We start from the raw sequence: 27,319 nt of genomic DNA on the forward strand, positions 1-27,319 counted from the left end.
GCCACCATGCTTGGCTTAAATTGAAGAGTTTTGGATTTTGTTGTCAGAGGACATTTTAAGACAGCCTAATGGCAGCTCTGTCTTGTGGTTATTAATGATCACACTAATGCATTGGGATTGTTATCTAGAAAGCAAACATAAGGGCAGGTTTCTGGGTACCAGGAACTACCCTTAATCCTTCAGGAACCTCCCATAGCCTTCCACCAAGGTCAACTACCTCAGAAAGGGCACCTAGTTCCTAGTGACTCCCAACAGCCTGTGTCGGCTCAGACCCCCACCCCATTGCGTCTCATTCTGCTCGCTCTCCCACTCGATTCTCACTCTGCCTCTCGACCCCTCCCAGAGACAGCTTTGGCAGTTTGCTCCGCAATAAATCTTTCCACCCACGGAGAGGTCTAGTTTAGTAATTTCTCTGCACCGTCACTTATAGGACACATATATAATTACGTTTTACAGCGGGTTACAATTAAGAGATTGCCTTGAAGTCTCAAGAGAGCCCTGTGAACACTGTTGGAATGAATTCATTTTGACTTATGATATGGCTACAAGCTTACAGGGGCCAGGGAGCGGGATGTGGTGGGTTCTAATGTAAATAGCCCCTGTAGGGTCATGTTTGAATCTTTGGTCCCCAGTTGGTAGAACTGTTTGGGAACAATTAGGAGGTATAGCCTGTCGGAGGAGGTGTCATTGGGCTTTGAAGTTTCAAAAGCCCAAGCCGTTCCCAGTTAGCTCTTGCTTTCTGCCTTGTGTCTGTAGATCAGATGCAAGCTCTCAGCAACTGCTCCAGCACCATGCCTGCCTGCCTGCCTGCCTGCCTGCCTGCAGCCGTGTCCCTCACCATGATGGTCTCAGATCGTGCTTGGAAACTGTAAGCCTTATTAAGCGCATTCTGTAAGTTGCCTTGGTCATGGTATTCTGTCACAGCAGAGGGGTAACCAGGACAGGACCTCAACTGAGAAGATGAAGCCCTTTGCTTCCCAAGTTGCTTTTAGTCATTGCCAGTAATAGAAATGTATGACACAGGCCAGGCAGTGGTGGCGCATGCACTCGAGAGGCAGAGGCAGGTGGATCTCTAAGTTCGAGGCCAGCCTGGTCTACAGAGTGAGTTCCAGGACAGCCAGGGCTACACAGAGAAACCCTATCTCTGTGTAGAAAAAAAAAAAAAAAAAAGAAATGTATGACATCCACAGAGTTTAGAAATATGCTTTGTGTGCATGTGCACGTGTGTGTGTGTGTGCACGCACGTGTGTGCGTGAGCATGCATGCGCACTTAGGTACATGTAATGCACACGTGGAAGTCCAATGACAAACTCGGGTGTTAATCCTTAGGACATAGTCCATCTCCTTTAAATCCAGCCCCTCTAAAGCACACCCCTCCCCTACCTCCACTGACCAGTCACATTTGAGTAGAAATGAGCTGGCACCTGAGAACAAAGTTAGGACCCCGTCCTGTCCCTAAGGTGCCCCAGACAGAAGCAGGCAGCAGCAGGAGCCCTGCGCCTCAATCACAAGCTTTATTGTCCGAACATGGACTTGCCACACTTCCACAATTCCACTGGGGGGAGGGGGAGGGGAGGGGGGGGCAGGGATGGCTGAGCCACAGCTGGGTGGCCACACCAGGTAGGCTGAGGGGGCCATCAAAGGCCAGTGCTTATGGGGAAATGGCTTCTTGCACACCTACCAGGTGCAAGCCCACTCCAGGGTGGGGCTCAGCCCCTTCTGGTCCCTTCCGTGGGAGCCTTTGGCTGTTAATTCCTAATCTGTGAGCTGCCCAGATTGTGCTGGAAAGAGCAAGATTTGGCTCTGCAGATGGGCCACTAAAGCGTCAGTTCTAGGCTGCTGTTGTTAACAAGGCAAGTGCTACCCAAAAGCCAACAGGAAGCAGGGGGTTGGGCTGAGGGGCTGCTAAGTCAGCTCCTCCCTAAGGACGAGCGCGTGAGCGCCACCTTCTGGTGCCTAGTGGCGCTCACACAGGCCACCTGGGCCATCCTTAGGACTTACCACTGTGGTCCCGCCCTGGGAAGATGGAAGCAGGGCTCTCTGTGGGTTGCTGGGGTCTTTGGAGTAACATGGCAGGGGTTCCCAGAAATAAAGGAAACCAGTTTGATTCCTCTCACCCAGCAAAACGCTGTAGGAATGCTTTGTTTAAGGAGTTTTCTACCTGTTCTTGGTTCTAAGCCCCAAGCCAGTCCCAGCTCGAGGTAAAGGTAAGAAGGGTGGGTTTGCGTGCTTGCTGAATACTGAAGCTGTCTGCTCAGTGCCTTCCGGGCAGCAGATGGGAGGTGGGTAACGCATACTAGCTTGGTGTCGAGGACTAAGGAGCCTGCCACCCCCAAATCTTCCCTGACTAGAGGGGTCTAAGCGACCTTGTACCAATGTGTAAGAGAGGCTCAATGCGTGGAGTCAAGCATCCTCTCTCTAGTTTCTGAAGACTGAAGCCCTTCTTGGTTTGTTCTGTGTCCAAGCAGGGGCCCTGCTCCATCCCTCAGGGGCCTGCAGGGGACCTGGGGACACCAGAAGGGAAGGGAGGCGGGGAAGTCCCCAGGTGTCCAGACAAGCCGCAGCAGCAGCAGCCTGCTATAGTCAAGAGAGGCCCAACTGGATCGCTTCAGCCTCTGCCAATTCACGAAGCTCCTTGGGACAAGAGAGGTTCTCCAGGGCTGGGCCCAGCTGTACCGCGCTCTGTGGAAGGCCGTGTCTGTGGGAGCCTCCTGGTCCGGCAGGGGGTTCAGGTGGGACGTGTCCACGGCAGTGAGGACAATATTGTTACAAACACAGTCACATCTCCAAAGGGACAGTTCTGGCTCCTGCCTGAAGGTGGCGCTGCTGGGAAGCCTGCTAGGGCTCCTGGTGTGAGTAGGGCCGGTTCGTGGTGTCCCTTGCCGTCAGTGTTTGTCCTAGAGAGAACAAGGGCTTGGGCATCAAGGGTTCTGAAGAATGAATGGGCAGATGAGGGAGGGACAAGGAGGAAGAGAGCTGGGTAGAGGGTACAGCATGAGTCAAGGCCCTGTGGCAGGAAAAGCCTGGATTCTACAAGGAAATCCAAGCATCTCTGTAGAGGATGGCTTTGCATAAGTATGAACTCATACATAAGCCTTGATTGCACATCTGGTAGTAATGTTTCTTACAATGTTGCTGGGCAAACAAACCCTTATGTGGTCTGGACAGCAGTTCCCAGGGCAGTGGCTACTCTGCCATGCCAACCCTGCCCACATCAGCCCCGCCAGCTGCCTGGTCCTTGGCTACCTAGCTAGGAATGGCCTTCAAAGGCCCTTGTTCCCAAGCCTGGCCTTCGTTAAATGCAGAACAGCTGGAAAGCCAAGGGGCAAGCTGGGGTTTTCTTCACTCCAGCCTCTTCTGCCTGGGTCACACAGTTAGCTGGGGACATGGATGTTCCTAGACCAGGTGCTAAGTAAGTCACGGACGTGGACATGGGAGGATGCCCGGGGGGGCGGGAGGGGAGAGTTGGGAAACTGGGACACTATGTCTCCCAAAAGCAAGGACTGTGGAAAATAGATGGCTTGCTTAGAATCCCCCAGTGAGAGGCTGGGGGCGTGGCTCAGTGGTAGAGCCCCTGCCTAAAATCTCCCAGGGAGGGGCTGGGGACGTGGTCAATGCTAAGGCCCTGGGTTCCATTCTCAAAACCACAGGAAAAAAACAAAACAACACTAACAACAAAAACACAAACAGACAAAGAAAAGAGAGAGAGAGAGACAGAGAGAGAGAGAGAGAGAGAGAGAGAGAGAGAGAGAGAGAAAGAAAGAAAGAAAGAAAGAAAGAAAGAAAGAAAGAAAGAAAGAAAGAAAGAAAGAAAGAAAGAGAGGAGGACAGAAAGAAAAGCAGGACCATTCCTGGATGGGATACACCTAAGCAAACAAGCGAGCTGGGACAGAACAGATACACACAAAGCATTCTTGTTCCTTTGTATATTTAGTGACTTCCGGAGGACTTTTCTCAGAGGCTGCCGGCTTGAGTGACTTAGAGAGGCTGCTGGCGCGCTTACCTCCTGTTTGTGGGCCTTGTCTGGCTGGTGGATACCGTTGGCAGAACCGGAATTGCTGATGGTCTGTGAGGGGAGGAGAGGGGAGGAGCTACTGAGCAGGCGGCCAGGATGCAGTTCCACACATAACCACAAGGGGAAGGATCTTCCCGATGGGACCAGCAGGCTTGAAACCAAAGTCCTTTAGACTGGGTCTCCCAGGGCAGCAATGCTTACTTCCTTTTCAGACTGGGGTTTCAAGGATGGGGACACCCTCCTTCAGACTGGGGTCCCCAGGATAGAGCCACCTCCCGTTTGGGTCTGGGGCTCCCGAGGCTACAGCCCCGTGTGCTCACCTGAGTCCTGTCTGAGCAGCCCCTCAGGGCCTCCACCAGTCTCTCCACCTGCTGGGCCTGGTCCAGCGCATCCCGCAGGGCGTCCTCCGTGCTCACCAACTGATGCTGCAGTTTCAGCAGCTCGGGTGGTGAAGCTGGGTCAATGAGGGAGTAGCGTCTCTGCTCTGATAGGGACTTCTCCTTGTCCTGGAAGGGTGGAGGTATAGGAGTGTGACCTGCCCGTGTAGGTGCTAACTGGAAACGGTTCAGGCCCCACCTGCCTCCTGAGTAGAGCTTGTGCCTCACAAGGACCTCCCTCCCCCACAGTTCACTTTCTAACTTCTTCAAGCTCTAGAACCTAAGACCCACCACTCCACCCTTACTGCAGCCCTTCTGTTCTAACCCAGAGTCAACTGGTACCCACTATTTTTCTCTTCCAAGTCCATGTGACACTCCCCCACCCCCAACTGAGCCTGGCCCCTTACAAGTGTCTCCTCTCTTCCCACCACAATGCTCAGTGTGCATATACCCCACTCTGGTCTCCAACCAAAGCATTCCAAGACACTCGTATTGGGCCCCGCCTCCTTAATGCTCGCCCCAGCCTGGGCCTTTAGGCCAAGCTCAGAGTTTCTGTGCAGACCTCCCTGATTCTACAGGACCCCATACTCTTCACGTATCTTTTGTTTTGTTTTGTTTTTTTGAGACAGGGTTTCTCTGTGTAGCCTTGGCTGTCCTAGAACTCACTCTGTAGACCAGGCTGGCCTCAAACTCAGAAATCCGCCTGCCTCTGCCTCCCGAGTGCTGGGATTAAAGGTGTGCGCCACCCCACCCGCCGCTCTTTACATATCTTCTAGCTTTTCACTACGTTCTTCCAAGTGCGGGGCTGGCCTACCAGCACGGAGCCCCAGGTAAAAATCTGAGCTCCCCTTTACCTGTGCCCAACACTTTTGGGAAATCCGCCTTGTCTCCTTCTGTGGCACAGAGCCATAGAGGCCACAAGTACCCTGTGGTGCACATGTGTGCTGGCATTTAACCAGCCAGACATAAAATGCTGGCAGAGCAGCTAGGCCTGATAACCCCATACCTAGGAGCAGATATGAAACCAGATGGGTCCCATATGGCTAAAAAGCTCTGTTTCCAATACAGGGTCTGATGTAGCCCAGGCTAGCACAGAACTTGCTATGTAGCTGAGGATAGCTTTGAACGTCTGATCTTCCTACATCCACATCCCCGGTGCTGGGATTATAGGCACAGGACACTACATCTGATTTTACATAGTGCTGGGGACAGAACCCAGGGCTCTATTCACACAGTCTATCAACTGAGCCACCTCCTCTCAGCTCTCTAAGCATCCTTTATTATTCCACCTTCGCCTAACCCGTGGATCCCTCCAGGGCCAGAAACAACACATCTAACCCCCAAACCCCAAAGTGTGGGGGTAAAAAGAGGCCCATTCTCTTTGCTCCACCCAATCCATATGCCAGAGGTGGCCAGAGACGGCTGGAGTATCGGGCTGTAAATGTGAAACAGAAAGGGAAGAGGAGGGACGAGTTCTGTCCTATGCTGCCAATACGTCCATTCTCACTCACTCACTGCAACTCAGCTCAAAGTCCAGTAGTTTCCACCGGAGAAGGAGCTGCAGTGCCATGAGTTGAACCTCTCGCCTCTCTACTGACAGAACCCCACACGCCATAACAAGGAGCCCAGACCCTGGTTTCTGGTTAGATACCTCCCTGCATGGATTTTTTTAATCCTCTATGCATGACCGATCTTTACCCTTCTGGCTCTGGACAGAGCAGACTCTTCCATGTAGGGACATCTCTGGTGACAATGTCTAAAAAGGGGCTATGGGCCCTTCATCTGCTCCGTGTTTGAGATCCTGGAGGACTGAATTTTCAATCCCCCACTGTGACTCTAGCAGGTCGCTGGTCTCCTCGGCCTGGCAGCAGGACAGCCCTGGCAAACCCTTCTCCCTGCCCCCACCCCCTGCCTGCACGTACCAGCCCGGTCAGCTTCTCACGCAGGCCCCTGATGTCATCCTTCAGTTTCTGTTCCTTTATCCGCCATTCAGCTTTGTGTACTTCACGGCTCAGGTCTCTCTCGGGCCCTGGGGAGTGGCGATTGGCTTCTAACAGCAACACCCTCAGCTCGTTCAGACTCCTGGAGTGGGCAGACAGTCACAGAAGGAGGGCATCAATTCTGCAACCATAGGACTGGAGGTTCGCTATCACCAGGGGGCGCCAGCCACAAGGCAATGGTGACCAGAGCCAATCAAGAAGGATGTGGCATGGGTCAACCACACCCAAGAGGAATAGCATTTGGATGTGGGATGATCAAGAGGACTTAGCTGATCTTAGAGCTTTGGGGTTTTTTGTTTCTTCTTTGGATATTTACTTTTGTTTTCTGTAGAAGGGTTTTGTGTATGCCTGTGTACCATACTCATGCTTGGTATCCTCTGAGGCCAGAAGATTGTGTCGGACCCTTTGGAACTAGAGGTATAGATGCTTGTGAACCACCGTGTAGGTGCTGGGAATCAATCTGAGATCATATGGAGGAGTAGATATCTCCCCAGACTCAACACATTTTTTTTTTCAGAGGTTTTTTTTTTTTTTTCTTTTCTTTTCCCTTTTTGTTTTGAGGCAGAGTTTCATGTAGCCTGGACTGGCCTCCAAGTCTCTATGTAATACCTTGAATTCCTGACCCTCCTGCCTCCCCCTCCTGAGTTTGAGGATTACAGTCACAGCCATTATGTCTGATGTATGTGGTGCTGGGCACAGAATCCAGATTGTCCTGCATGCCGGGCAGGCTCTCTACCAACAGAGTCACATCCCACAGCCTCGTGGGAACCTCGAATACTGAGATCACATGCAGGATTGTGCCAGGCAACCAGACTGGATTTAGAGATAAATGAGATCATTATTTCAAAGTCAGAGAGGACAGGCAAGATGGCTCAGTGGGTCAAGGTGCTCGCCACCAAGGCTGAGGACCTAAATTCAATCCCTGGGGCCCATAAAGTGGCAAGAGAGAGCAGACTCCAGCAAGTTACATCTCTGGCCCCACACACATTTTTATAGCATGCACAACCTCCCATAGGCAAATAAAATAAAATGGAACAAAAATGAACCTGAAAACCATGTTGTTACTCATGCTGGATTAACTGGGCACGGGGCCTCACCCCTACATTCCCAGTACATGGAATGCTGGGGACTCAAGGCAAGCCTGGGGTATGCAGGGAGAGCTTGTCCCCAGAAAACAGAAGTTAGGGCTGGAGAAACAGCTCAGCGGATCAGAGCATTGGCTGCTCTTTCAGAGGACCTGGGTTTGACTCGCAGCTCTCAGATGGATGCTTGCAGCCATCTGTAAGCCCAGATCCAGGGGATCTGAGGTCCCCTTCTGGTTTCCACAGGCAGCCAAATACACACAGTGCATATCCAGGCGCACACACACAATCATAAATAAACAAATCTTCAACACACACACACACTCTCATTTCTATCATGTGCTCCTTGCAGCATTGCAGTTAGGACTCTGAGGGGCTGGAGAGATGGCTCAGCGGTTAAGAACACTTAATGCTCTTGCTGGAGAATCAGGTTCGCTTCCTAGTGCCCGTGGGTTGCCTCACAACCATCTGCAATTCAACTTCCCAGGGATCTGATCTCCTGACCTCTCTGAGAGTACCGGGCCCACTTAGGACACACAGACACACACACAGACAAAACATTCATATTCATAAAAGAATCACATCTAAAAAGATTAAAATAATAATGATGGTAATAGAAATAAGAAAAAAGAAAAGATCTCTGCAAACTCAGAGGCCGAGCCCTGGGCGCTCACCTCTCCTTCCGCAGCAACTCCTGGCTGATGTGGACCAGCTGGCCGGAGGCATCATGGGTCTTCCGAGACACAGCCTCCAGCTCCGCCTCTAGGCGCCTCTTCTCCTTCAGGAGAGAATCTATCTTCTTCTCTCCTGATTTGCACTTGTTTTCTAGAGCTGGGGGAAGCGGCAGGGAATGGAGAGAGTTCAAACACAGATGGAAACTGGGGGTGTGGCTCAGTGTGTAGAGCGCTGGCCCCAGCAAATCAGAGGCCCTGGGTTCTATTCCCAGCACCACTTAAACTGGAGTGATACCAAACAGGCCTGTGGTCAAGCTCTTCAGACGTGGGTTCAAGGCCAGTTTTGGGTCAACCTAGGCTTTAGGAAACCCTGTCTCAAACACCAGTGAGAGGCTGGTCTGGCCAGGGTGGGAGATAATAGTAATACTACCCTAAGAGGCAGGCGGTGGCCAAGCACTGTGAACAGGTCTCTAATTCCGGCACTAAGGAAGGTCATTAAGAATTCAAAGCCACAGTGGCTACATAATGAGTTTTAGGCCAGTCTAGGCTAAAGAGACCATGTCCCAAACAAACAACAAGAAAAAGTGTCAAGTCTGGGTGGTGATACAGCTCAGTAAGTGGAGTGATCGTCTAGCACACATGAAGCCCTGGGCTCCATCGCCAGCATCAAATGAACTGAGTATGATGGTGCACAGCTGTCATCTCAGCACTCAGCAGGAGGAGGATTAGACGTTTAAGGTTATCCTCAGCTCCGTGGTGAACTCAAGACCTGCTGTGACCTCATGAAACTCTGCCTCAGAAAAGAGAAAAAAAGAAAAAAAAGTAGCATCCTAGCATTGAGTCAGCTGGGACACAGCCTGGAACCAACTGAAAACAGAATTGCAACTGGGTAATTATCTTTACCAGGCTGATCTGGGGTGCGTTCGTGAGGGTGGTTCTGATCGTTAATTGATGCAAGCGGGCCCAGCCCACTGTGGGCAGCACCATTCCCTAGACAGGTGGTCCTGGGCTTTATGACAAAGCTCATAACACAGCAGACAGCTACCAAGCCGGCAAGTAACTTTCCTGTGGTTCCTGCTTCAAGTTCTGGCTTGAGTTTCTGCCCTGACTTCCTTCAGTGAGGGACTACACAGCCCCAAAGTGTAAGGCAAATGAACACTTTCCGACAGCTACACAAAGCAGACCAATTCTCCCAAGCCAGCATCCCTGGCTCTGTGGGGTGAGGATGCGTGGCAGGTCACTGTGGGTATCTACATTGTTACCCAGGCAAGCCAAGAGCTAAAGCTAAGTCTTCACTTTGGCCTTTATGAGGTCAAGTAAATGTAACCAGGACTGAAAGAAAGGGAGTAGGGCCACCCCACCCCCACCCCACAGGACTAGGGTAGCAGTAGTGGTGGTTCCTTGAGCAATGTCAAGAGCACTTTGAATTAGTGAGTCCCATAGTTACCAATTCCAGACTTCTGACCTCTCCTGGGCCTTCTTTGTACATTTTGCTTTTGGCTGTGGCCCAGGTTCTACGGTCTATTTCTTTTGAGACATGGTCTTATGTAGCCCAGGCTGGCCCCAAAATTTCAAGATCACCTCAACTCTTCTTGATCTTCCTGCCTCTACCTCCTGAGTGCTGGGATTCCAGGTCCACATCACCATGGCAGGTTCCCTGCAGTTCATGTTATCTGTCCTGGGGATTAGGGGTTGTGTGGAAGAGGCCCACGAGGAATCCAACTCCTTAAGAAGGCCACAGAGAGGCCGGGCGTGGTGGCGCACGCCTTTAATCCCAGCACTCGGGAGGCAGAGGCAGGCGGATTTCTGAGTTCGAGGCCAGCCTGGTCTACAAAGTGAGTGCCAGGACAGCCAGGGCTATACAGAGAAACCCTGTCTCGAAAAACCTAAAAAAAAAAAAAAAAAAGAAGGCCACAGAGAAAACTTGGTGGCATCTAGGGGCATGGACTCAGTTGGCTCTGGGGAAGAGGCAGTGCTTGTACGTATCTGCCCACTCAGGTACAGGTCTCAAGCAGGGAGCCCAGCTTAGTTGGACCTGCAGAGCCATAGTGCCAACCTCTACCAACCCCCAAACCTCTGCCCCTAGGGAGGGAGACTTACCACTTACTTGGGCCCTGAGCATGTCCATCTGGGATGTCAAAGCTGTCACCTCTTTGTCCCTCTTGTTCAGCTTGTCCTGCAGGCCTAGGAGAGAAAGGAAAAATGGGGACCCATGAACACCCAAAGTGTGGGAAAGAGGTGAACCTTCTTCGAGGAGTCCTAAAAGGGGTCATACTCAGCCTCTAAGTGAAAGTCTTTTTTCATCTTCTGAGTCACTGCCCAGAGGAGGAGGAAGACCCAGTAGTATGTGGTTTAGGGAACACAGATCCCCGCCTCTTTGGCCTCCTCAAGCAAAGGATGGAGGAACAGTGGAATAAAGATGGTGGCCACAGAACCAGAAAGAGGATCCTGTGTTGGATTGCTTTGCAAGACCATCAGGACAATGTTTTAAAAAAATACTGATGGTTCTCAAGTTAATTAGTTTATCTATCAACAATCTCTTTCATATAGTCCAGGCTGTCTCAAACATATTACATAGCTGAGGATAACTGAACTTCTGTTCCTCCGGCCTCTACTTCCCAAGCGCTAGGATCACAGACATGCATCACCAGGTCCAGTTGTATATGGTGCTGGGAATAGAACCCAGGGTTTCATGCAAGCACTGTACCAAGCCGCACCCCCAACCCCCAACTTATATCTACTTTCCTTGAAATAGAATTTTGAGGGCTTTGACTCTAGCTGCATATGTATCAAAAGATGGCCTAGTCGGCCATCGCTGGAAAGAGAGGCCCATTGGACTTGCAAACTTTATATGCCCCAGTACAGGGGAACGCCAGGGCCAAAAAGTGGGAGTGGGTGGGTAGGGGGGTGGGGGAGAGGGTATTGGGGACTTTTGGGAAAGCATTGGAAATGTAAATGAGGAAAATACCTAATTAAAAAAAAAAGTAAAAAAAAAAAAAAAAAGAATTTTGAGGGCTGGAGAGATGGCTCAGTGGTTAAGAGCACTGACTGTTCTTCCAGAGGTTCTGAGTTCAATTCCAAGCAACCACGTGGTGGCTCACAATCATCTGTAATGGGATCTGATGCTCTCTTCTGGTGTGTCTAAAGACAGCTACAGTGTACTGACATAAATAAAATTAATAAATAAATCTTTTAAAAAAAAAGAATTTTGAGATATAGTCCAAGTTAAACTTGAACTCATGGGAATCCTATCCCACATGACTGTTTTTTGAGACAGGGTATCAATATATAGCCCAAGCTAGCCTTGAACTCACGGCAGTCTTGCCTAAGCCTCCCTAGAATTGGGATTATAAGCATGTGCGTGGCTAGTTTATATATGATTTTGGGGGAAGAGGGGGTTTGAAACAGGGTTCCTCTGTGTAGCCCTGGCTGTCCTGGAACTCATTCTGTAGACCAGGCTAGCTGCCTCTGCCTCTGGGTACTGGGATTAAAGGTGTATGTCATCACACCAGCTTATATCTAACTTTTATTTATATGGTATAACTTATATACTCTAATCCTAACATTATTTAATTTTTAAAAGAAGGTAAACACCAAATAAGTTATAAGAGCCAGCACTAGGCATAAAGGCCTCTGTTTTCTAGAGGGACAGGACCGTCACCAAGGTAAGAGCAATTGACCACTTGTAGTCCGAAGCTCCTGAGATTTGCAATTTGACCCCTACATCCTTCGGTTTTCCCTTTCTATAAATATCCCAGACAGGGAAGGTAGTCGTTTACCTTTAAACGTTTCCAAATTCCATTAATTTTACTGTGTAGATGTGTGTGTGCTACAGCTTGAAGGTGACAGAGGACGACTTGCAGACGTCCATTCCCCTCTGCCACCATATGCCACTGGAGATGGGACTCAACTCGTCAACCTCGACAGTGAGCCTTTTACCCACAGAGCCATCTCAACAGTGCGTGGAAAACAGCTTTTGTTTGTCTGCTTCTTTTTTTTTTTTCTTTGAGACAGGGTTTCTCTGTACAGCCAAGGCTGTCCTGGAACTCACTCTGTAGATCAAGCTGGCCTTGAACTCAGAGATCTGCCTGCCTCTGACACTCAGGAGCTGGGATTAAAGGTATGTGCCATGGCCTCCAGGTATGAAGGTAGTTCTTGAATCTCGGATATACCTGTTCCTTCCCTGATCCCATGACACTCGCTTCTGGAGGGGTGATTATACACAGCAGGCGCTCACTGAGTCGCTGATGGCAGACCTCATGACTCAGCTCCAAGGTGGCACCCAGCTAGCTTTCCACAAAGCCTGGACTCCTACCCGAGGCTACTCACCCTCTACAGTCTCCTTCAGCCGAATCGTCTCCTCAGAAAGGTCACTGGATTCGATCACCTGAAAGAACAGTCCTGTAAGGGGACACGCCTGCCCTACTATCCAGGCCACACCTCCACCTGTGAAAAGGGGCCCTGGGGATGCAGGGACCCAATGCGCCAGCAGGGGGAGCAGACACATTTGGATCCCTCTCCTTGAGAAAAGGGAAGCTCCCACTTGGCCTCCAGCTGCCTTGTAGGATTCCCCTGTTGCCCCTGAACGGCTATTTTGGGGAGCAAGGAGCAGAGGGTGAAACTTAAGGACCTTTTTCATATTAGGTAAGTGTTCTACCACTGAGCCACACCCCCAGCCCCTCCCTGGGGGATTCTAGGTAGGGGCTCTACCACTGAGCCACGCCCCCAGCCCCTCCCTGGGGGATTCTAGGTAGGGGCTCTACCACTGAGCCACGCCCCCAGCCCCTCCCTGGGGGATTCTAGGCAGGGGCTCTACCACTGAGCCACACCCCCAGCCCCTCCCTGGGGGATTCTAGGTAGGGGCTCTACCACTGAGCCACGCCCCCAGCCCCTCCCTGGGGGATTCTAGACAGGGGCTCTACCACTGAGCCACGCCCCCAGCCCCTCCCTGGGGGATTCTAGACAGGGGCTCTACCACTGAGCCATGCCCCCAGCTCTTCAATCATAAAACAAGCACTCAATGTGTACAACAGAGCCTGGACAGCCCATCTAGGGCCGGCTGATCTAGGGACTTCCTTAACTGCCTTGTCTTCTTCATAATACTTAGTAATAAACTCAGAAGCCAAGGAAGAAAACATTGATTGGAAAAGAAAACCTGAAGAGCCGGGAAGCTGACTCACTTGGTAAAAGGCAAGCAGTGGGGCTGGAGTCTGGGCCCCAGAGCCCACATAAAAAATGGCTGGACACCACAATGGTGCACAGTTGTAATCCAAGCACTGGGAACCAGAAGCAGGCCGATCCTTGGTGATGAGTGGCCAACCATTCAACCTAGCCTACCTATGTCACGTGCTCCAGACCAGTCCAAAAAAAAAAAAAAATGGTACAAAAAGGTTGACCTCTGACCTCCACACATATGTACACCATAGACGCATGTGCACACACATGAGCATGCACACACATACATACACACATGTAGCAGCAAGGTGGAGTATGGTGACTCAGATCTGTAATCTTAGCACCTGAGAGTTAAAGACAAGAGGATAGAGAATTTAGGGTTCTCCTCGGCTACAGAGGGAGTTTGAGGGCAGCCTGGGCTATGCAAGACCCTATCTCAGACAAACAAATAAGAAAAGGAAAAGAAAAAGTTTCTTCCTGAGAGAAAGGCACAAGGCAGGAAGATGTCTTTTCTTCTAAGACCTGGAGCTACAGACACTTAATTCCCTAAACACCACACTGCAGAGAGATACCGTGCATGGATTAAAGAGTCAAGCTCCTAGCTGACCCCTTGTAAGGTTATTTTAAATGAGTTACTGGGGGCTGGAGACACGGTTCAGCAGTTAAGAGTGTGCACTGCGCTTGCAGATTACTTGAGTGTAATTCCCAGCACACAAGCCAGGTGGCTCACAGCCACTCGGAACTCCAGCTCCTGGGCACTGGCCTCCATGGGCATTGGGTATGCAACATGTGCATATCTGTGCCTGGATAAACACAATGAACCTCGAAATGGACCAGTGCACGATATGGAGCGCAGAGCCAGTTAAAACATCCTTCTGGGCTTGCTAGAATGGACGGGGCTGTCTACACTTCCTGACATCCCTCAGGGACCAATGGGGCATGCTCATCTGGGGCAAGGACCATAAAGGTAGGCATTTCTAGACTTGGGACAAAGCGGGTCATGGTGGCCTTTCTAGAGGCTAAAGAGACATCTTCGTGTCCCTGGATAGGTGTCTGATGAGACAAGGACCTGGGAGATGCAGTTTCTGTGCTTTTCTTGTGGGTGGTACCCGAGTGCCAGGTACCAGAGAGCAAAAGCGGCTCTGGGCAGCCCTATCCACAGACGGCGTGTATTTGCTTTGTCATGCTGGGGATGGAACTGAGGTTCTCCTAGGGAAGCATTCTAGTGCTCTGCTCAGCTTTTTAAAAAACCAACTTTGAACCGGAACCTCACTAAGGTACTGAGACTGGCCGTGAACTTGCCATTTGCCAAGTCTCAGCCAATCAGAGTTTAGGGCCTAACAAAATGGTGCCTTCAATGGCTCTCAAAGCCCACGAAGGATCAAGCAGGGTCCTCTCAGACTACAGTGGTCCCGATGATCCCCAAGGCTCCTCCTCTGAGCCCCCCTTGGCTAGCTCCAGACACAAGGGAAATGCTCCGGAACTGGTGCGCAGAGGCCACGCCCTCCCGGCCCCCCCCCCGGGCCCCCCCCCCCCCGCTGAGCCCCACAGGAGCGAATGCAGCCTACATGGCTGTGCTGGGCTGAGCACAGGGACTCGGCAGCCTGGAGTCTATTCTCAGCCACCAGAAGCTTTTCCCGCAGCCGCTCGGCCTCCTGCCTGCTCTGGGCTTCGGCCCTCTGCAGCATCTCGTAATCTAGCATCTTCTTTTCAGCCAGTGAGATCTGCTCTTTGAGGAACTCGATGGCCTGAGCCTGGCCGCGGTACTCCACATCCAGTCCCTCTAGCTCCTGCGCGCGCAGCTGGGCGTCACGACATTGGTCCTGGGCTTCTTGGAGCTCCAGCCGATGCTGGCTGGCTTGCTCCTCCAGCTGCTCCCTCCAGTGCTGCTGCAGCCCGGCCAGCTCCTCCTGGGCCTCTTGCAGCTTCTGCCGCAGGCCCTCCTTCTCCTTCCCATGCATGGCCGTCTCCAAGTCGTGCTTGGCCTGCAGGTTACCTAACTCCAGCTGGTGCTCCATCTTGATGCCCTCCACCAGGGCCTTCAGCTCTCCGATCTCCTTCTGCTGGGCACCTGGGCCAGAGTTCAGTGTGGCCTTCAGGTCCTCCAGGGATTTCTGGTGATCGGAGGCCAGCGAGTCCAGCTTGGATTTCCAGTTGTCCATGAGCCCCATGTTTTCCGTGGTGGCTTGCTGGACCTTGGCCTTGAGGTCTGCCACCTCCTGAGCATACTTCTCATTGGCCGCCCGGAGCTTGTCCACCTCTGTCTGATAGGTCTTTAGCATATGCTCATATTTGTCCTGGAGCAAGGTGCTGTCTCGCTGGTGCTCCTTGCTAGCCGACAGCAGCCGCTCTCGCAGCCGCAAAGTCTCAGCGGCCTCTGGGTGGTCTGCGGGTGGCGGGCCTGACTGGAGGAGACAGTGTTGCAGCTCTTCGATCTCACCACGCCGCAGGCTCAACTCTTCTTCCAGCTGCAGCACCCGAGACTTCTCAGCCACTGTGGTCAGCTAGCAGGAGAGAGAGACAAGTCAGTGACCAAGGATCAGTGATGGGGACAATGCCAGCCATGGTGGGGGGCAGTCAGATGATAGGGAGGCACCTATCCCTAGCTGGGTACTGGCTGTTCTCAGGGATCCTAATGTACCCCAAATGATGGGGTGAGCCGAATGGACTTGTTGCTTAGGTAGCTTAGACACATTACTGCTCAAGAGAGGTTTGAGCTTAGAGGACTTTCTCGAAGCTAATGCTTTATATGTATGCATATCTCAGCAATCCTCCTGCCTCAGCCTCCCAAGTGTATGCACCACCATGCCCAACTGAATAAGCTTTTTCTGGCTTGCAGTCTAGTGGAGCTGTTGATCAAGGGGCCTGTCTAGTGGGCGCTAAACTACCTAGTGAGTTTCCTGCACACAGCGTTCTAGCACACGAGTGCCTATGAGTCACCTGGTGATGGCCGCTGTGCGTGCACATGAAGCCATGCATCTCCAGACATCCACATGCCCTGCACAGTGCTACGGCCACTATGCACAAACTGAGTCCTTGCCACAAGCCTCCAAATGTCTGCGGGGTGGTTTTCCTGATCAATGGTGGCTGCCTGGTCAAATTCCTCCTAGCAGAGCTACAGCTGGGCTGGCCAGCTATTGGGATGTATGTACGGTGTGGAGAAGCCAGCGGGACATAGAACCACACCCTAGAACTGACTGGACTGCTCTCCCAAATGGAGCCTCTCAGGGCCTCCCTAACACACTATATGGCTATGGCCAGACTCTGAGGCTGATGTCATCTTGACCTTTGGGGATATCCCAACATATAAAGCCCCACTTCCTGAGCCTCAGGTACTCCAGGTTGGCTCTCTGCTGCCATCTTAAGATTCTCTAGGCTAGAACACTCTGGGTTTGCATTCCTGCCAAGGAAGCCCATGTCTATCCAAGTAAGGGGCAGGCCACTCCAAGAAGGCTTCTTTCTGGCAAGGGACAGGAAGGAGGCACAGGGAAAGTCTCACAGAGACACCTCCACTCAAGGAGCCATGAACTTGGAAGTAATCCCAGAGGACCCTCCTTCCCTAAGAGCACCACTTGGCCACAGTGAGCTTGACTCTAAATCTCAGCTTCCTTCCCAGAGGGGAGTACAGAAGGGTCTCCAAAAAGCAATAGTAAGAGGAGCCATTGTGATGGCAGAGGAAATGATTTAAAAAGCAAAGGGGGCATCTAAGGGCCAAGGCGCTGGCCGGGTGGGTGACAGTGGCAGGCGCGGTTTACCCTGTTATCCGCTAATTCTCTGAGCAGCCGCTCGGCCTGCGCCTTCTCCAATAGCAGGCTCTGTTCCAGCTCCCCAATGCGCGCGTGCTCCAGCTGGGTCTGGGTCTGCTCCACCCAGGGCGGGGGTGGGGGAGGGATGGCAGGGTGGACAGGGAAGGCAGGGACGTGGGGAAAGGAATATAGGGAACAGGAAGCCGGAGAAAGAAAGAAAGGGCGTGAGAAGGAAAAAGAGAGAGAGAGAGGAGGCGTCATCTTCCGTGAACAAGACTGAAAACAGATCAATGAGCCGGAATTGCTTGGGGAAGAGAGAGAGGTCTCAGAAGTGGGGTGCGTGAGGGGGCTGGGTGCCCTCTCATCATTGTGGCCTAGCTGGGCGTGTGTTCAAGGCAGAGGAGGCTCTGGGAACCACCCCTTGCCAGCCTCTGATAACACAGTGGCAATGGGGACCCCAGCTTCTTCCTTTGTGGGATTTAAAGAGTCTTTCTTTCTTTGTTAGGTGCATTTTATTCATTCATTTAGTGTGTGTGCCTGCGCACATGCCACCGTGCATTTGAGGGCAGTTAGAAGGAGTGGGTTCTCCCCTTCTACCATGCGGGTCCTGGGGATCACACTCTGGGTATCAGGTTTGGTAGCAAGACTCTTTACCTGCTGAGCCATCTCGCAAGACCCTTCTTTTTATAGTCACCTCCTGAGCGCTAGAATTTAGGGTGTGCACTACGACATCTGTTTTCTTTTTGGGGTCTTCAAGCAGAGTTTTGCTATACAGCCAAGGCTGTCCTAAAACTCACTGTGTGTCCCAGTTTGGCCTTTGAACCTGTAATCCTGACTCTGGACTTTGGTTTAGTTTTATGAGACAGGGACTCACTATGTTGCTAAGGCTGACCCCCACTCCCCAAGTATGAAGACCATACCATGCCCAGGTTAGCCTGGGACTCAGTGTGTAACCCAGGATGCCCTTGAACCTGCAATTCTTCTGCCTCAGCCTCCCTAGCACTGGGATGACAGGTATGTGCCACCATGCCTGGCTAACTCAAAACACACACCATCTTGATTCTCCTCAGGCAGGCCTCCTGGGTGGGGACTGAGCAAATACCCATTGCCCTTCCAGAGCCTAGCTTGGTTAGACATCCCTCCCCCTTCCTCACCCTTCCCAGATTCTGCAGAGGACGCCTGGTCTCTGGAAGTACAAGGGTACTTTTGTCCCCTCTTTACAACACCCGTTTCATTCGAGAACAAAGCATGACATTCTCTGGGTGGCACAGGGCTGGCATTTGGAGGGCTCATGATGGATCTCTGCATGTAAGCAGGGACGCGCAGAGGACACACACCCTGGGAGATTCTAGGGGACCAGACTGGAAACTAGGTTTGTTTCCAGAGAGAGGGGAGGCTGCTGCTCACCCTTAGAGAAACACAGGTTAAAGCGATCACCCCCCACCCCAACACACACACAACCCTGCAGCAAGTCCTGAAGGGGTGGGCGGGGCTTAGACGGCAGGGCTAATACACTCAGATGCCAGCAAGAAGTGGCAGCCATGGAGACTGAAAGATTGGAGCCCAGGCACCTAATGGCAGCCAGTCAGCAGAGAAAGCTCGAGAGGGACGCTTAATGAGCAATGATGAGTTTAGTCATGAAGACAGTAGAAGATGGGGGTGACCCAGCCCCAAGGGACCAACTGTTATGTTTGGGACAGGGTTTGGGCTTTCAATTTTGACTTTGTGTGTCATTATACATGTGGAGAGCAGAGGTGGATGTCAGGTAATTTTGTGTGTGTGTGTGTGTGTGTGTGTGTGTGTGTGTGTGTGTGTCTGTGTCTGTGTGTCTGTGTGCGTTGAGGGGTCCAGGGGAGGTACTCAAGACAGGGTTTCTCTGTATAGTTCTGGCTGTCCTGGAACTCACCAGGTTGCAGACCAGGCTGGCCTCGAAGTCACAGAAAGAGAGAAAGAGAAACCCTCTTGCCTTTGCCTCCGAGTGCTGGGATTAAAGGCATGCATCACCCTAGTTTATGTCAGACCTTAATCACACTCCACTGAATTATGCCAACTGGCCAATCTCAGCAACAAGGTTAGACCTGTGCCATGCCAATTTTTGTTTTTGTTTCTTTCTTTCTTTCTTTCTTTCTTTTTTTTTTTTTTTTTTTTGGTTTTTCGAGACAGGGTTTCTCTGTGTAGCCCTGGCTGTCCTGGAACTCACTTTGTAGACCAGGCTGGCCTCGAACTCAGAAATCTGCCTGCCTCTGCCTCCCAAGTACTGGGATTAAAGGTGTGTGCCACCATGCCTGGCTGCTGTGCCCATTTTTAATGAGAGTGCTAGGAATCCAAACTCAGGTTCTGTATTGATGAGCCTCATCGTGGCTCCCTAACTGGGGAGCTCTAGCCATGTGATCAGCCATGTCACGTCCCTAGGCCCCCCCAGTTTGAGTTTCTGGGTAAGTCTTCTGCTGCCGAGCCACATCCCCTGACCTTGGTTTTAACTTATACGTTTTTAGATTTATGTATTTATTTTATGTGTGCAAATGTATTTCCTGCACATATGTATAAACCATGTATGTGGCGAGCCTTGGAGGCCAGAAAACAATCCCATCCCCTGAAACTGATGTTACAGATGGTGAAGTACCTCTGGGGTGCTGGGAGACCTCTCAGATCCGCCATGAGGGCAGCAAGTGCTCTTAGCCTCGGGCAACCTCCCGGGTCCCAGTTTTCACGTTTTAAAAGATTTGTTTTTACTTGTGCATATGCAAGCATGCCCGCGTTTCCATGGGTGTGTGTGCAGGGGATGGTGGGAGTCAGCAGAGGGCGCTACAACCCTTGTAGCTGGAGATCTAGGAGGTTGTGAGCCTTCTGGAACCCGAATGCCATGTTCTTGGAAGTGTAGTGAGTATTCTTAGCCACTGAGCCATCCCTATAGCCTCCTGCTTTGTCTTTTAAGATGGTTGGGGGAAACAGGCATGGTGGCTACAAGCCTGGAATCCTAGCACCTACAGGCTGAGGCAAGAGAATTCTGAGGTCCAGGCCAGCCCATGTAGTATCAAACAATGCAACCACAACCAAATGTGGGGCAGGGATTAAGTTAACTTTACCTCAGCCGGGTGTGGTGGCGCACGCCTTTAATCCCAGCACTCGGGAGGCAGAGGCAGGCGGTTTCTGAGTTCGAGGCCAGCCTGGTCTACAGAGTGAGCTCCAGGACAGCCAGAGCTATAAAGAGAAACCCTGTCTCGAAAAACCAAAAAAAAAAAAAAAAAAAAACTTTACCTCAATTCACATTCTGATTGCTCTGAATATGGTCACAATTTAGTCTTTAGAATCAAAAATAAAAATATAAACACAGGATGGGATAGTCTTTCTGGCTACACTGGTCATGTGACACTATTTGTCTTGTTCTGTCCCTCGCCTCAATGCCTGCCAGCCTATTGGCAGCCCTGGGACCAACCAGGTTCTCTCCGGGGGATAGCTTGGGTGGTAACAATCTGGCAGCTGAAATAAGGAGCAGATGTAGTAAAAGACACAGACAGACAGGCGGCAGGCAGACAGGCTGACCCAGAGTCGCCAAGGGTCTGTGAGCACCTGACACCACCCTGACTCCAGTCCCTTGAACTGCCGGCCAGGGGTGTGCATGTGTGCATTTCCCTACAACCGATTGTTGCTAAGATCTGTTGATGGGAGCAGGTGCAGAGGGCTTAGCTCTGGCAGCCCCCTTGTCCCCTCAAGCCCACCCATCTGTCCCCTACAAGGGGACTGCTGTCCTTCAGATAAGCCAAACATAACCACCTGTGCTGTCCCTCTGGCTGTAACAAAACCACAAATCACAACAGGTTCAGGCTGGGGAAGGATACCTGGCTTTTTCCCTTCCTTCCTTCCTTCCTTCCTTCCTTCCTTCCTTCCTTCCTTCCTTCCTTCCTTCCTTCCTTCCTTCCTTCCCTCTTTCCTTCCTTCCTTCCTTCCTTCCTTCCTTCCTTCCCTCTTTCCTTCCTTCCTTCCTTCCTTCCTTCCTTCCTTCCTTCCTTCCTTCCTTCCTTTTCAGAGTCTTGTTTATTCCAGGCTAGCCTCAAACTCACTGCATAGCCAAGGCTGGCCTTGAACTCCTGATCCTCCTGCTTCTGTCTTCTGAGGTCTGGAGTTACAGGAGTGTACCCCATGTCCAGCTTTCATTGTCAGCTAACCAGACTAACCTTGAATTTGCCATGTAGCCAAGGATGACCTCAATTTCGAGCCCTCGGCCTCTACCTCCCCACGGTGGGGTTACTGGCGTGCACTACCATGCTGCGATCTGAACCCGGAGCGTCACACATGCTAAGCAGGCATTCTACCGACTGAGCCCCAGCTCCAGCCCCTTCTCCCTTCCTTCCAGGCAGGGTCTTGCTATGAAGTGCGGGTTGGCTTAGACTTGGTACGTAGCCCAGGCTAGCCTTGAGCTTATAATCGTCTTGCTCCAGCTATATTTGAAAACTAGGGTGCCAACAGGCCCAGATCAACCCGAGTGGAACTCAGAAATGACCTACGGCTGTGGTTTCTGAGGTCCCTCGGGAACTTAGGAAACAGTCACAAATGCAGACCACTAGGTCTAGATGGACACTCGGGCCTGAGAGCCTGTAATGGACCAAGACTGCTTCACTCTACAGAGGAGGAAGCTGAGGTCTGCTGAAGGGAAGTGGCTTCCAGAGGCCAGACAGGTCTGACAACATCAGGAAGAGCTGAGCTCCCTGTCTCACGTGGCCATTCCAGAGAGTTCCTGCTTTTTCCTTTCCCAGGGAGCTTCAAGAGACACAACAGGAAAGGTGGCCAAGGGTGGCCTCCTGACCTCAGAGGTCTCTGCAGGCCTCGGGGGGCAGGGATAGAGGCCCCCTCAGTGGGCCTGAGGCCCTCTGGGCCCTAAGTCAGCACAGTGTGTTTATGAACTAGGAACAATCCCATTGTATCCATACCAGGTATACAGGCAGCAAAATGGTGAGGGTACAGGCTGGGGCAGGACCCAAAAATCACTGTCTCTAGTGTGCACACTTGCTAGTTGGTTGTACCACTGGGGTAGTCTCTGCCTTCTTGAGTTCTGGTTCGTTCTCTCTCTCTCTCTCTCTCTCTCTCTCTCTCTCTTAAATTCATGTAGCCCAGGCTAGCCCTAAATTCGCTCTATAGCTGAGGATGACCTTGAACTCAGACCATCCTTCTTCCACCTCCCAAGTGCTGTGGTAACAGGCTTGTGCCACCACAATGGGAGCCCAGGGTTTCTTGAGCGCTCGGCAAACACTCTGCCAACTGAGATACAGGCCCAGCCAGTGAGCTCTCATTCTATTGCATACAGAGTCTTGTGATCCTAACTGCTTCTTCTAGCCAGTCCTGGGTCTATGATCCCAGGAGTCTGGCTCCTGTGTTGTTAGGCAAAGACCTATAATCTTTCTTGACTCTGTCTTCAACTGCCAACATAAGGTCCCTGTATTTCTGGAACACAACCAAGCTCACTTCTAATACCAGATACCCTAAGGCCTGCCTCTCCTCCACTCCTCCAAAGTGGGGGCTTTTGATTCTTCCCAATATTTCCATTGCAACCACCCAGGCCTCCCCAGCGAGGTGCAGGCTTGCTGCCTGAACACCAGAACCATTTCCCACGGCAAGGGTTGGGCCCACAGTTCTAAGTGAGCTGCGGAGAACTTCACTGTTACCTCCAAGTCTCCTTTGGTGATGGATTCTTCTTCCACCCGGAACTGCAGGTCCTCCACCTTCCTACAGGGAAGAAAAGAGGTAGAGATGGGTTTTGGGGGCCAAGGATATAGCTCAGTGGTAGAGCACCTGCCTAGAATCCCCCCAGGGAGGGGCTGGGGGCGTGGCTCCATGGTAAAGCCCCTGCCTAGAATCCCTCAGTGAGGGTCTGGGGGCGTGGCTCAGTGGTAGAGCCCCTGCCTAGAATCCCCCAGTGAGGAACTGGGGGCGTGGCTCAGTGGTAGAGCCCCTGCCTAGAATCCCCCAGGGAGGAGCTGGGGGCGTGGCTCAGTGGTAGAGCCCCTGCCTAGAATCCCCCAGGGAGGGGCTGAGGGCGTGGATCAGTGGTAGAGCCCCTGCCTAACATGAGAGGTCCCTTGGTTCAACCCATTGCACACACACACAGAGATAGCCCCCCCCACACACACACACAGGGATGTATAAGCACAAAGGATGTGTAACCGGCCAGTTATGGTTCAGATGATGAAGGTACTTGAGGAGGGACAGAGCTTTCGGGAAGCCCTACTGCACTGAACACAAGCCTCCTACCTCTCAGGATGTCCATGGAAAACAGGACAACAGTCTGAGCCAGGTGTAGCAGTGCATAGCCCTGGGAGGTCCAGGACAGCCTGAGCTACATGGTGAGACCTTGCCTCAAAACACCAAGTCAAGACAAGGACTCTTCAGTGGGCATACTGTGTCAGCCCTCTGGTCTTCCTCTTCACCAACTCCACTCTCTCCTCAAAGTTGAGGACTGAGGTCCCAGTATGCATTTCCTGGGTTGCCCACAGATATAGATGGTCCATAGGCTCCCCTCTGTAGGAGGCAGACACTCCCTTTGGGGACACATGCCAAACACGCAGAGGACAGGGACACGGCCCTACCTCATACAGACATTTACAAATGGGGTTCGCTATAACTTATGGTAGGTATATCTATGAGGCAACTGAGGTCCTAAAGTGACCCTACACGAGGCTGGGACCTGCGCCCAGCCCAGGCTCTTGGTGAACACAACTCCCATGATGCCTTTTTTTTTTTTTTTTTTTTTTTTTGGTTTTTCGAGACAGGGTTTCTCTGTGTAGCCCTGGCTGTCCTGGAACTCACTTTGTAGAACAGGCTGACCTCGAACTCAGAAATCCGCCTGCCTCTGCCTCCCGAGTGCTGGGATTAAAGGCGTGCGCCACCACGCCCGGCTGATGCCTTTTTTTTTTTTTTTAAAGATTTATTTATTTATTATATATAAGTACACTGTAGCTGTCTTCAGACACTCCAGAAGAGGGAGCCAGATCTCATTGTGGATGGTTGTGAGCCACCATGTGGTTGCTGGGATTTGAACTCTGGACCTTCGGAAGAGCAGTCGGGTGCTCTTACCCACTGAGCCATCTCACCAGCCCCTGATGCCTTATTTTGAATTGGAAAAAAAAAATGTTGCTGGGCAGTGGTGGCACACGCCTTTAATCCCAGCATTTGGGAGGCAGAGGCAGGAGGATTTCTGAGTTCGAGGCCAGCCTGGGCTATACAGAGAAACCCTGTCTTGAAACAAACAAACAAACAAACAAAAATTTTGTTTGAGCTTGCACACAATGTATGTATGAATGTGTGCGTGCAGGAGGCCACAGTTTGATGGTGTGTTTGTGTATTTATGTGTGTATATATGCATGTGAGTGTGCATGGGGCAGGCTAGTTTGATGGTGTGCACATATGTGCACATACATTCGCATACAGACCAGAAGAGAACACTGAGTGTCTTACATTATCACTCTCTGCCTTATTCCCTTTGAGACAGGGTGTCCTGATGAACCTGAAGCTAGACTGGAGGCCAGGGAGTCCTAGCGACCCTCCGGACTCTGCCCCAGCCATCCAACACCAGGATTACCGGCATGTGGCCATACCCAGCTCTACGTGGGTGCTGGGGATTTGAACACAGGTCCTCATGTTTGTGGCAAAAGCATTCTTAACCCAGAGCCATCCCTCAGAACTACATCAGGGTGACTTCTTCCTCTATTACACCCCCTCTTCTTTTTGTTGTGGTGGGCTCTTGTTAGTGTTGGTTTAGTTTGTTTTTTGGGGGGTGGGGTGGGGACAAGGTCTCACTATATAGCCCTGCCTAGCCTGGAACTCTGTGTAGACTAGACTGTCCCTGAGTGAACAGACATCCATCTGCTTCTGCTTGCCCAGTACTGGGGTGAAAGGTTTATGCCACCATGCCTGGGGCAGGATGTCTCACTGAGCCTGGTGGTCTTAACTGGATAGACTGTCTGACCAGGGAGCTCCGGGGATGAGCAGGACTTGCACAGCTTGTCCTGGGGGTTACAGACCTGTGTGACCATGTCTGTCATATTGCCAGGGAGCCGAACCCAGGCCCCTGCACCACAGGCACTTTGCCAGTGAGCTGTCTCCCACCTCATGATGCCTTAAAAGACTTGTTTGTGTTTTCTGGCATGAGATACATCACCATGGGAACCAGATGTGTGGGCCAGGGCTACCATCTCATGCAGATATAAATAACCCGCATTTCCCTCAGTGAGACAGTAACTGCAGGACTTGGCTGACTGCCCAAAACAGATGCAAATGGGGGTGTCAAGACTGGGGGCTGCTGCCAGCATGGGGGAAGGAAGGACCATACAGAAATCGGCATCTTTTGAGATGGAGGCGAAGGACCATTCTGTATCCCAGCAGGAGACCCAGGAACCTGGGCCGGTGTCTCTGGTAGGGGCTGAGGGATGAACATGTCTGCATCTTTCCAGGGGTCTCAGGGTCTGCATCAGTGGGCTCCTGTCCCTGACCTTGGTTAAAGGTTTTTCTAGGAAATCAGGAGTGTGGGAATTTCTAATCCATCCCTGGGGAAGTGCATAAGAAGGCCCTGTCTCTTGGGTAAACAGAAAGAAAACTGGAGAGTGAGAGAAAATTCCTTCAGTGAAGTACTTGCCAGGTGTGATGGCTGAACTCAGTGGTCAACGTGACTTTATCTGGAACAACTAGACCCAGGCCACTGGGCACACCTGTGAGAAGTTCTCTTTTCTAGATCACTGACGCCTGACGCGGGAGGATCCAGCCTATTTCTGGGCCACATCTTTTGGTGGCAGCCCATGTCAAAGGACACGGAAGGAGGACACTTTTGGGTTTTGCCTGCTGCTTGTCCTTATTCTTGCTGGCAAGTTCATCTACCCCACTGCTGAGACATCCTTCACCTGACTTCCTCAGGGTTCCAGCACATACTGAAGACCAGCAGCTCTCCAGGAGTCCTCTGGGACTACAACACCAGACTGGGACTGCCAAGACATCCAGGCTCACGGCCTGAACCACCACAAGCTTTCTGGCCTTTTTGTAATGAGATAGACATTGATGGACTACCTGGACCATATCCTGCAATACCTCTCCCTCTCCTCTACACATACACATACACATACACATACACAGACACACACACACACACACACAAATATTAACTTTTTTAACAAAAAGACCCCAAGGCCACAATTGCTGCCCAGGGTCTAAATTCATCCCTGTTCAAGCCCAACAGACTCCCTAGCACTAAGCTATAGCCCAGTTCTTTCTTTAGAGGGGTAGGGTTTAGCTAACAACTTGCTATATAAATCTGCCTGGCATAAAACCTGCTATGTAGACCAGGCTAGTTATCTTCAAACTGTGAGCAATTCTCCTGCTTCAGTCTTTTTAGTGGTGGGCTTATAAACATTAGTCATCATACCTGGCCCAAGCCCTTACTATAAAAAAAAAAATCTGTCTGTCCGTTCGTCTGTCCCTCCCTCTCTTCCCCTCAGATAAGGTCCCATGTAGCCCAGGCTGCTCTCAAATTCATTATATAGCTGATGATGACCCTCAACTCCCAATCTTCCCCCTTCTCCCTTCTGAATGTTGAGATAACACCACTCCCAGTTTATGTAGTGCTGGGACTTGAACCCAGAGCTTCATGTGTCCTAGGCAAACACTACCAACTGAGCTACAGCCCCAGCCCCATTTTTGTTTTATTTTTTATTTGAAGGCTGTTGTGCTAGGTTGTCCAGGCTGAAATTGAAAGCGGTACATAGCCCAGGCTAGGCTGGAACTGCTGATCCCCCTGCTTCAGTTCCAAGTGCTAGGATTACAGACAGGTTTGTCTAAGCTGCCACGCCCGGTTTCCCCGCCCTCCTTCAATGGCCCAGCAGATGCCCGCCCGCCACGTACCTCCTCTCCTCCTCCAGCTGATTGGACAGATCCACCTTCTCTTTCCTCACGTTTTCCACCAGCAACCGTGCCCGCTGCAGCTTCTCCTCAGCTTCTGCAACATACTGACCCAGAGCAAGGCCAGGACAGGGGCAAGTCAATTGCAGGATCTCTTGGGGACAGGACAGAACCAGAGGAGGAAGAGGAGTCCTTGTTCCCTGTTCCCTGTTCCCTGATGGCCACCAGGCAGGGCTAGTGATCCTGACACGAGGAGAGGGGACTCAGGAGGGAAGAATACAGAGACCCCACCGGGGATGGGCTCCTTTTGAGTGTGGACATAAGCTTGGCTTTATGATAATTGCTTTGTTTTGTTTTAATGTTGGGGACCA

General features: G+C 51.5%; 1 protein-coding gene across 3 annotated transcripts in view; it reads right to left on the reverse strand.

Moving 5' to 3' along the window:
- Positions 1 to 1,495: 1,495 nt before the first annotated feature.
- Clip2 (CAP-Gly domain containing linker protein 2) overlaps positions 1,496 to 27,319 on the reverse strand; it is a 64,145-nt gene continuing 38,321 nt past the window's right edge. The window contains exons 7-17 of one of the 3 annotated variants that reach the window (XM_021162395.2): positions 26,952 to 27,055; positions 22,730 to 22,790; positions 17,079 to 17,183; positions 14,892 to 15,827; positions 12,478 to 12,535; positions 10,249 to 10,332; positions 8,149 to 8,305; positions 6,315 to 6,474; positions 4,336 to 4,521; positions 4,004 to 4,066; positions 1,496 to 2,897 (exon numbers count right to left, since the gene is read on the reverse strand). In XM_021162395.2, the coding sequence (XP_021018054.1) occupies positions 2,886 to 2,897; positions 4,004 to 4,066; positions 4,336 to 4,521; positions 6,315 to 6,474; positions 8,149 to 8,305; positions 10,249 to 10,332; positions 12,478 to 12,535; positions 14,892 to 15,827; positions 17,079 to 17,183; positions 22,730 to 22,790; positions 26,952 to 27,055 (1,926 nt within the window). In that variant the 3' untranslated portion in view covers positions 1,496 to 2,885. Of the gene's footprint in view, positions 2,898 to 4,003; positions 4,067 to 4,335; positions 4,522 to 6,314; positions 6,475 to 8,148; positions 8,306 to 10,248; positions 10,333 to 12,477; positions 12,536 to 14,891; positions 15,828 to 17,078; positions 17,184 to 22,729; positions 22,791 to 26,951; positions 27,056 to 27,319 lie in introns of those variants that run through there. The other 2 variants (XM_021162396.2, XM_029477823.2) reach the window with 2 other exon arrangements.

Source organism: Mus caroli, unplaced genomic scaffold (genome assembly GCF_978045245.1).
Source record: "Mus caroli unplaced genomic scaffold, Mus_caroli_1 scaffold_4, whole genome shotgun sequence".
Taxonomy (NCBI): domain Eukaryota; kingdom Metazoa; phylum Chordata; class Mammalia; order Rodentia; family Muridae; genus Mus; species Mus caroli.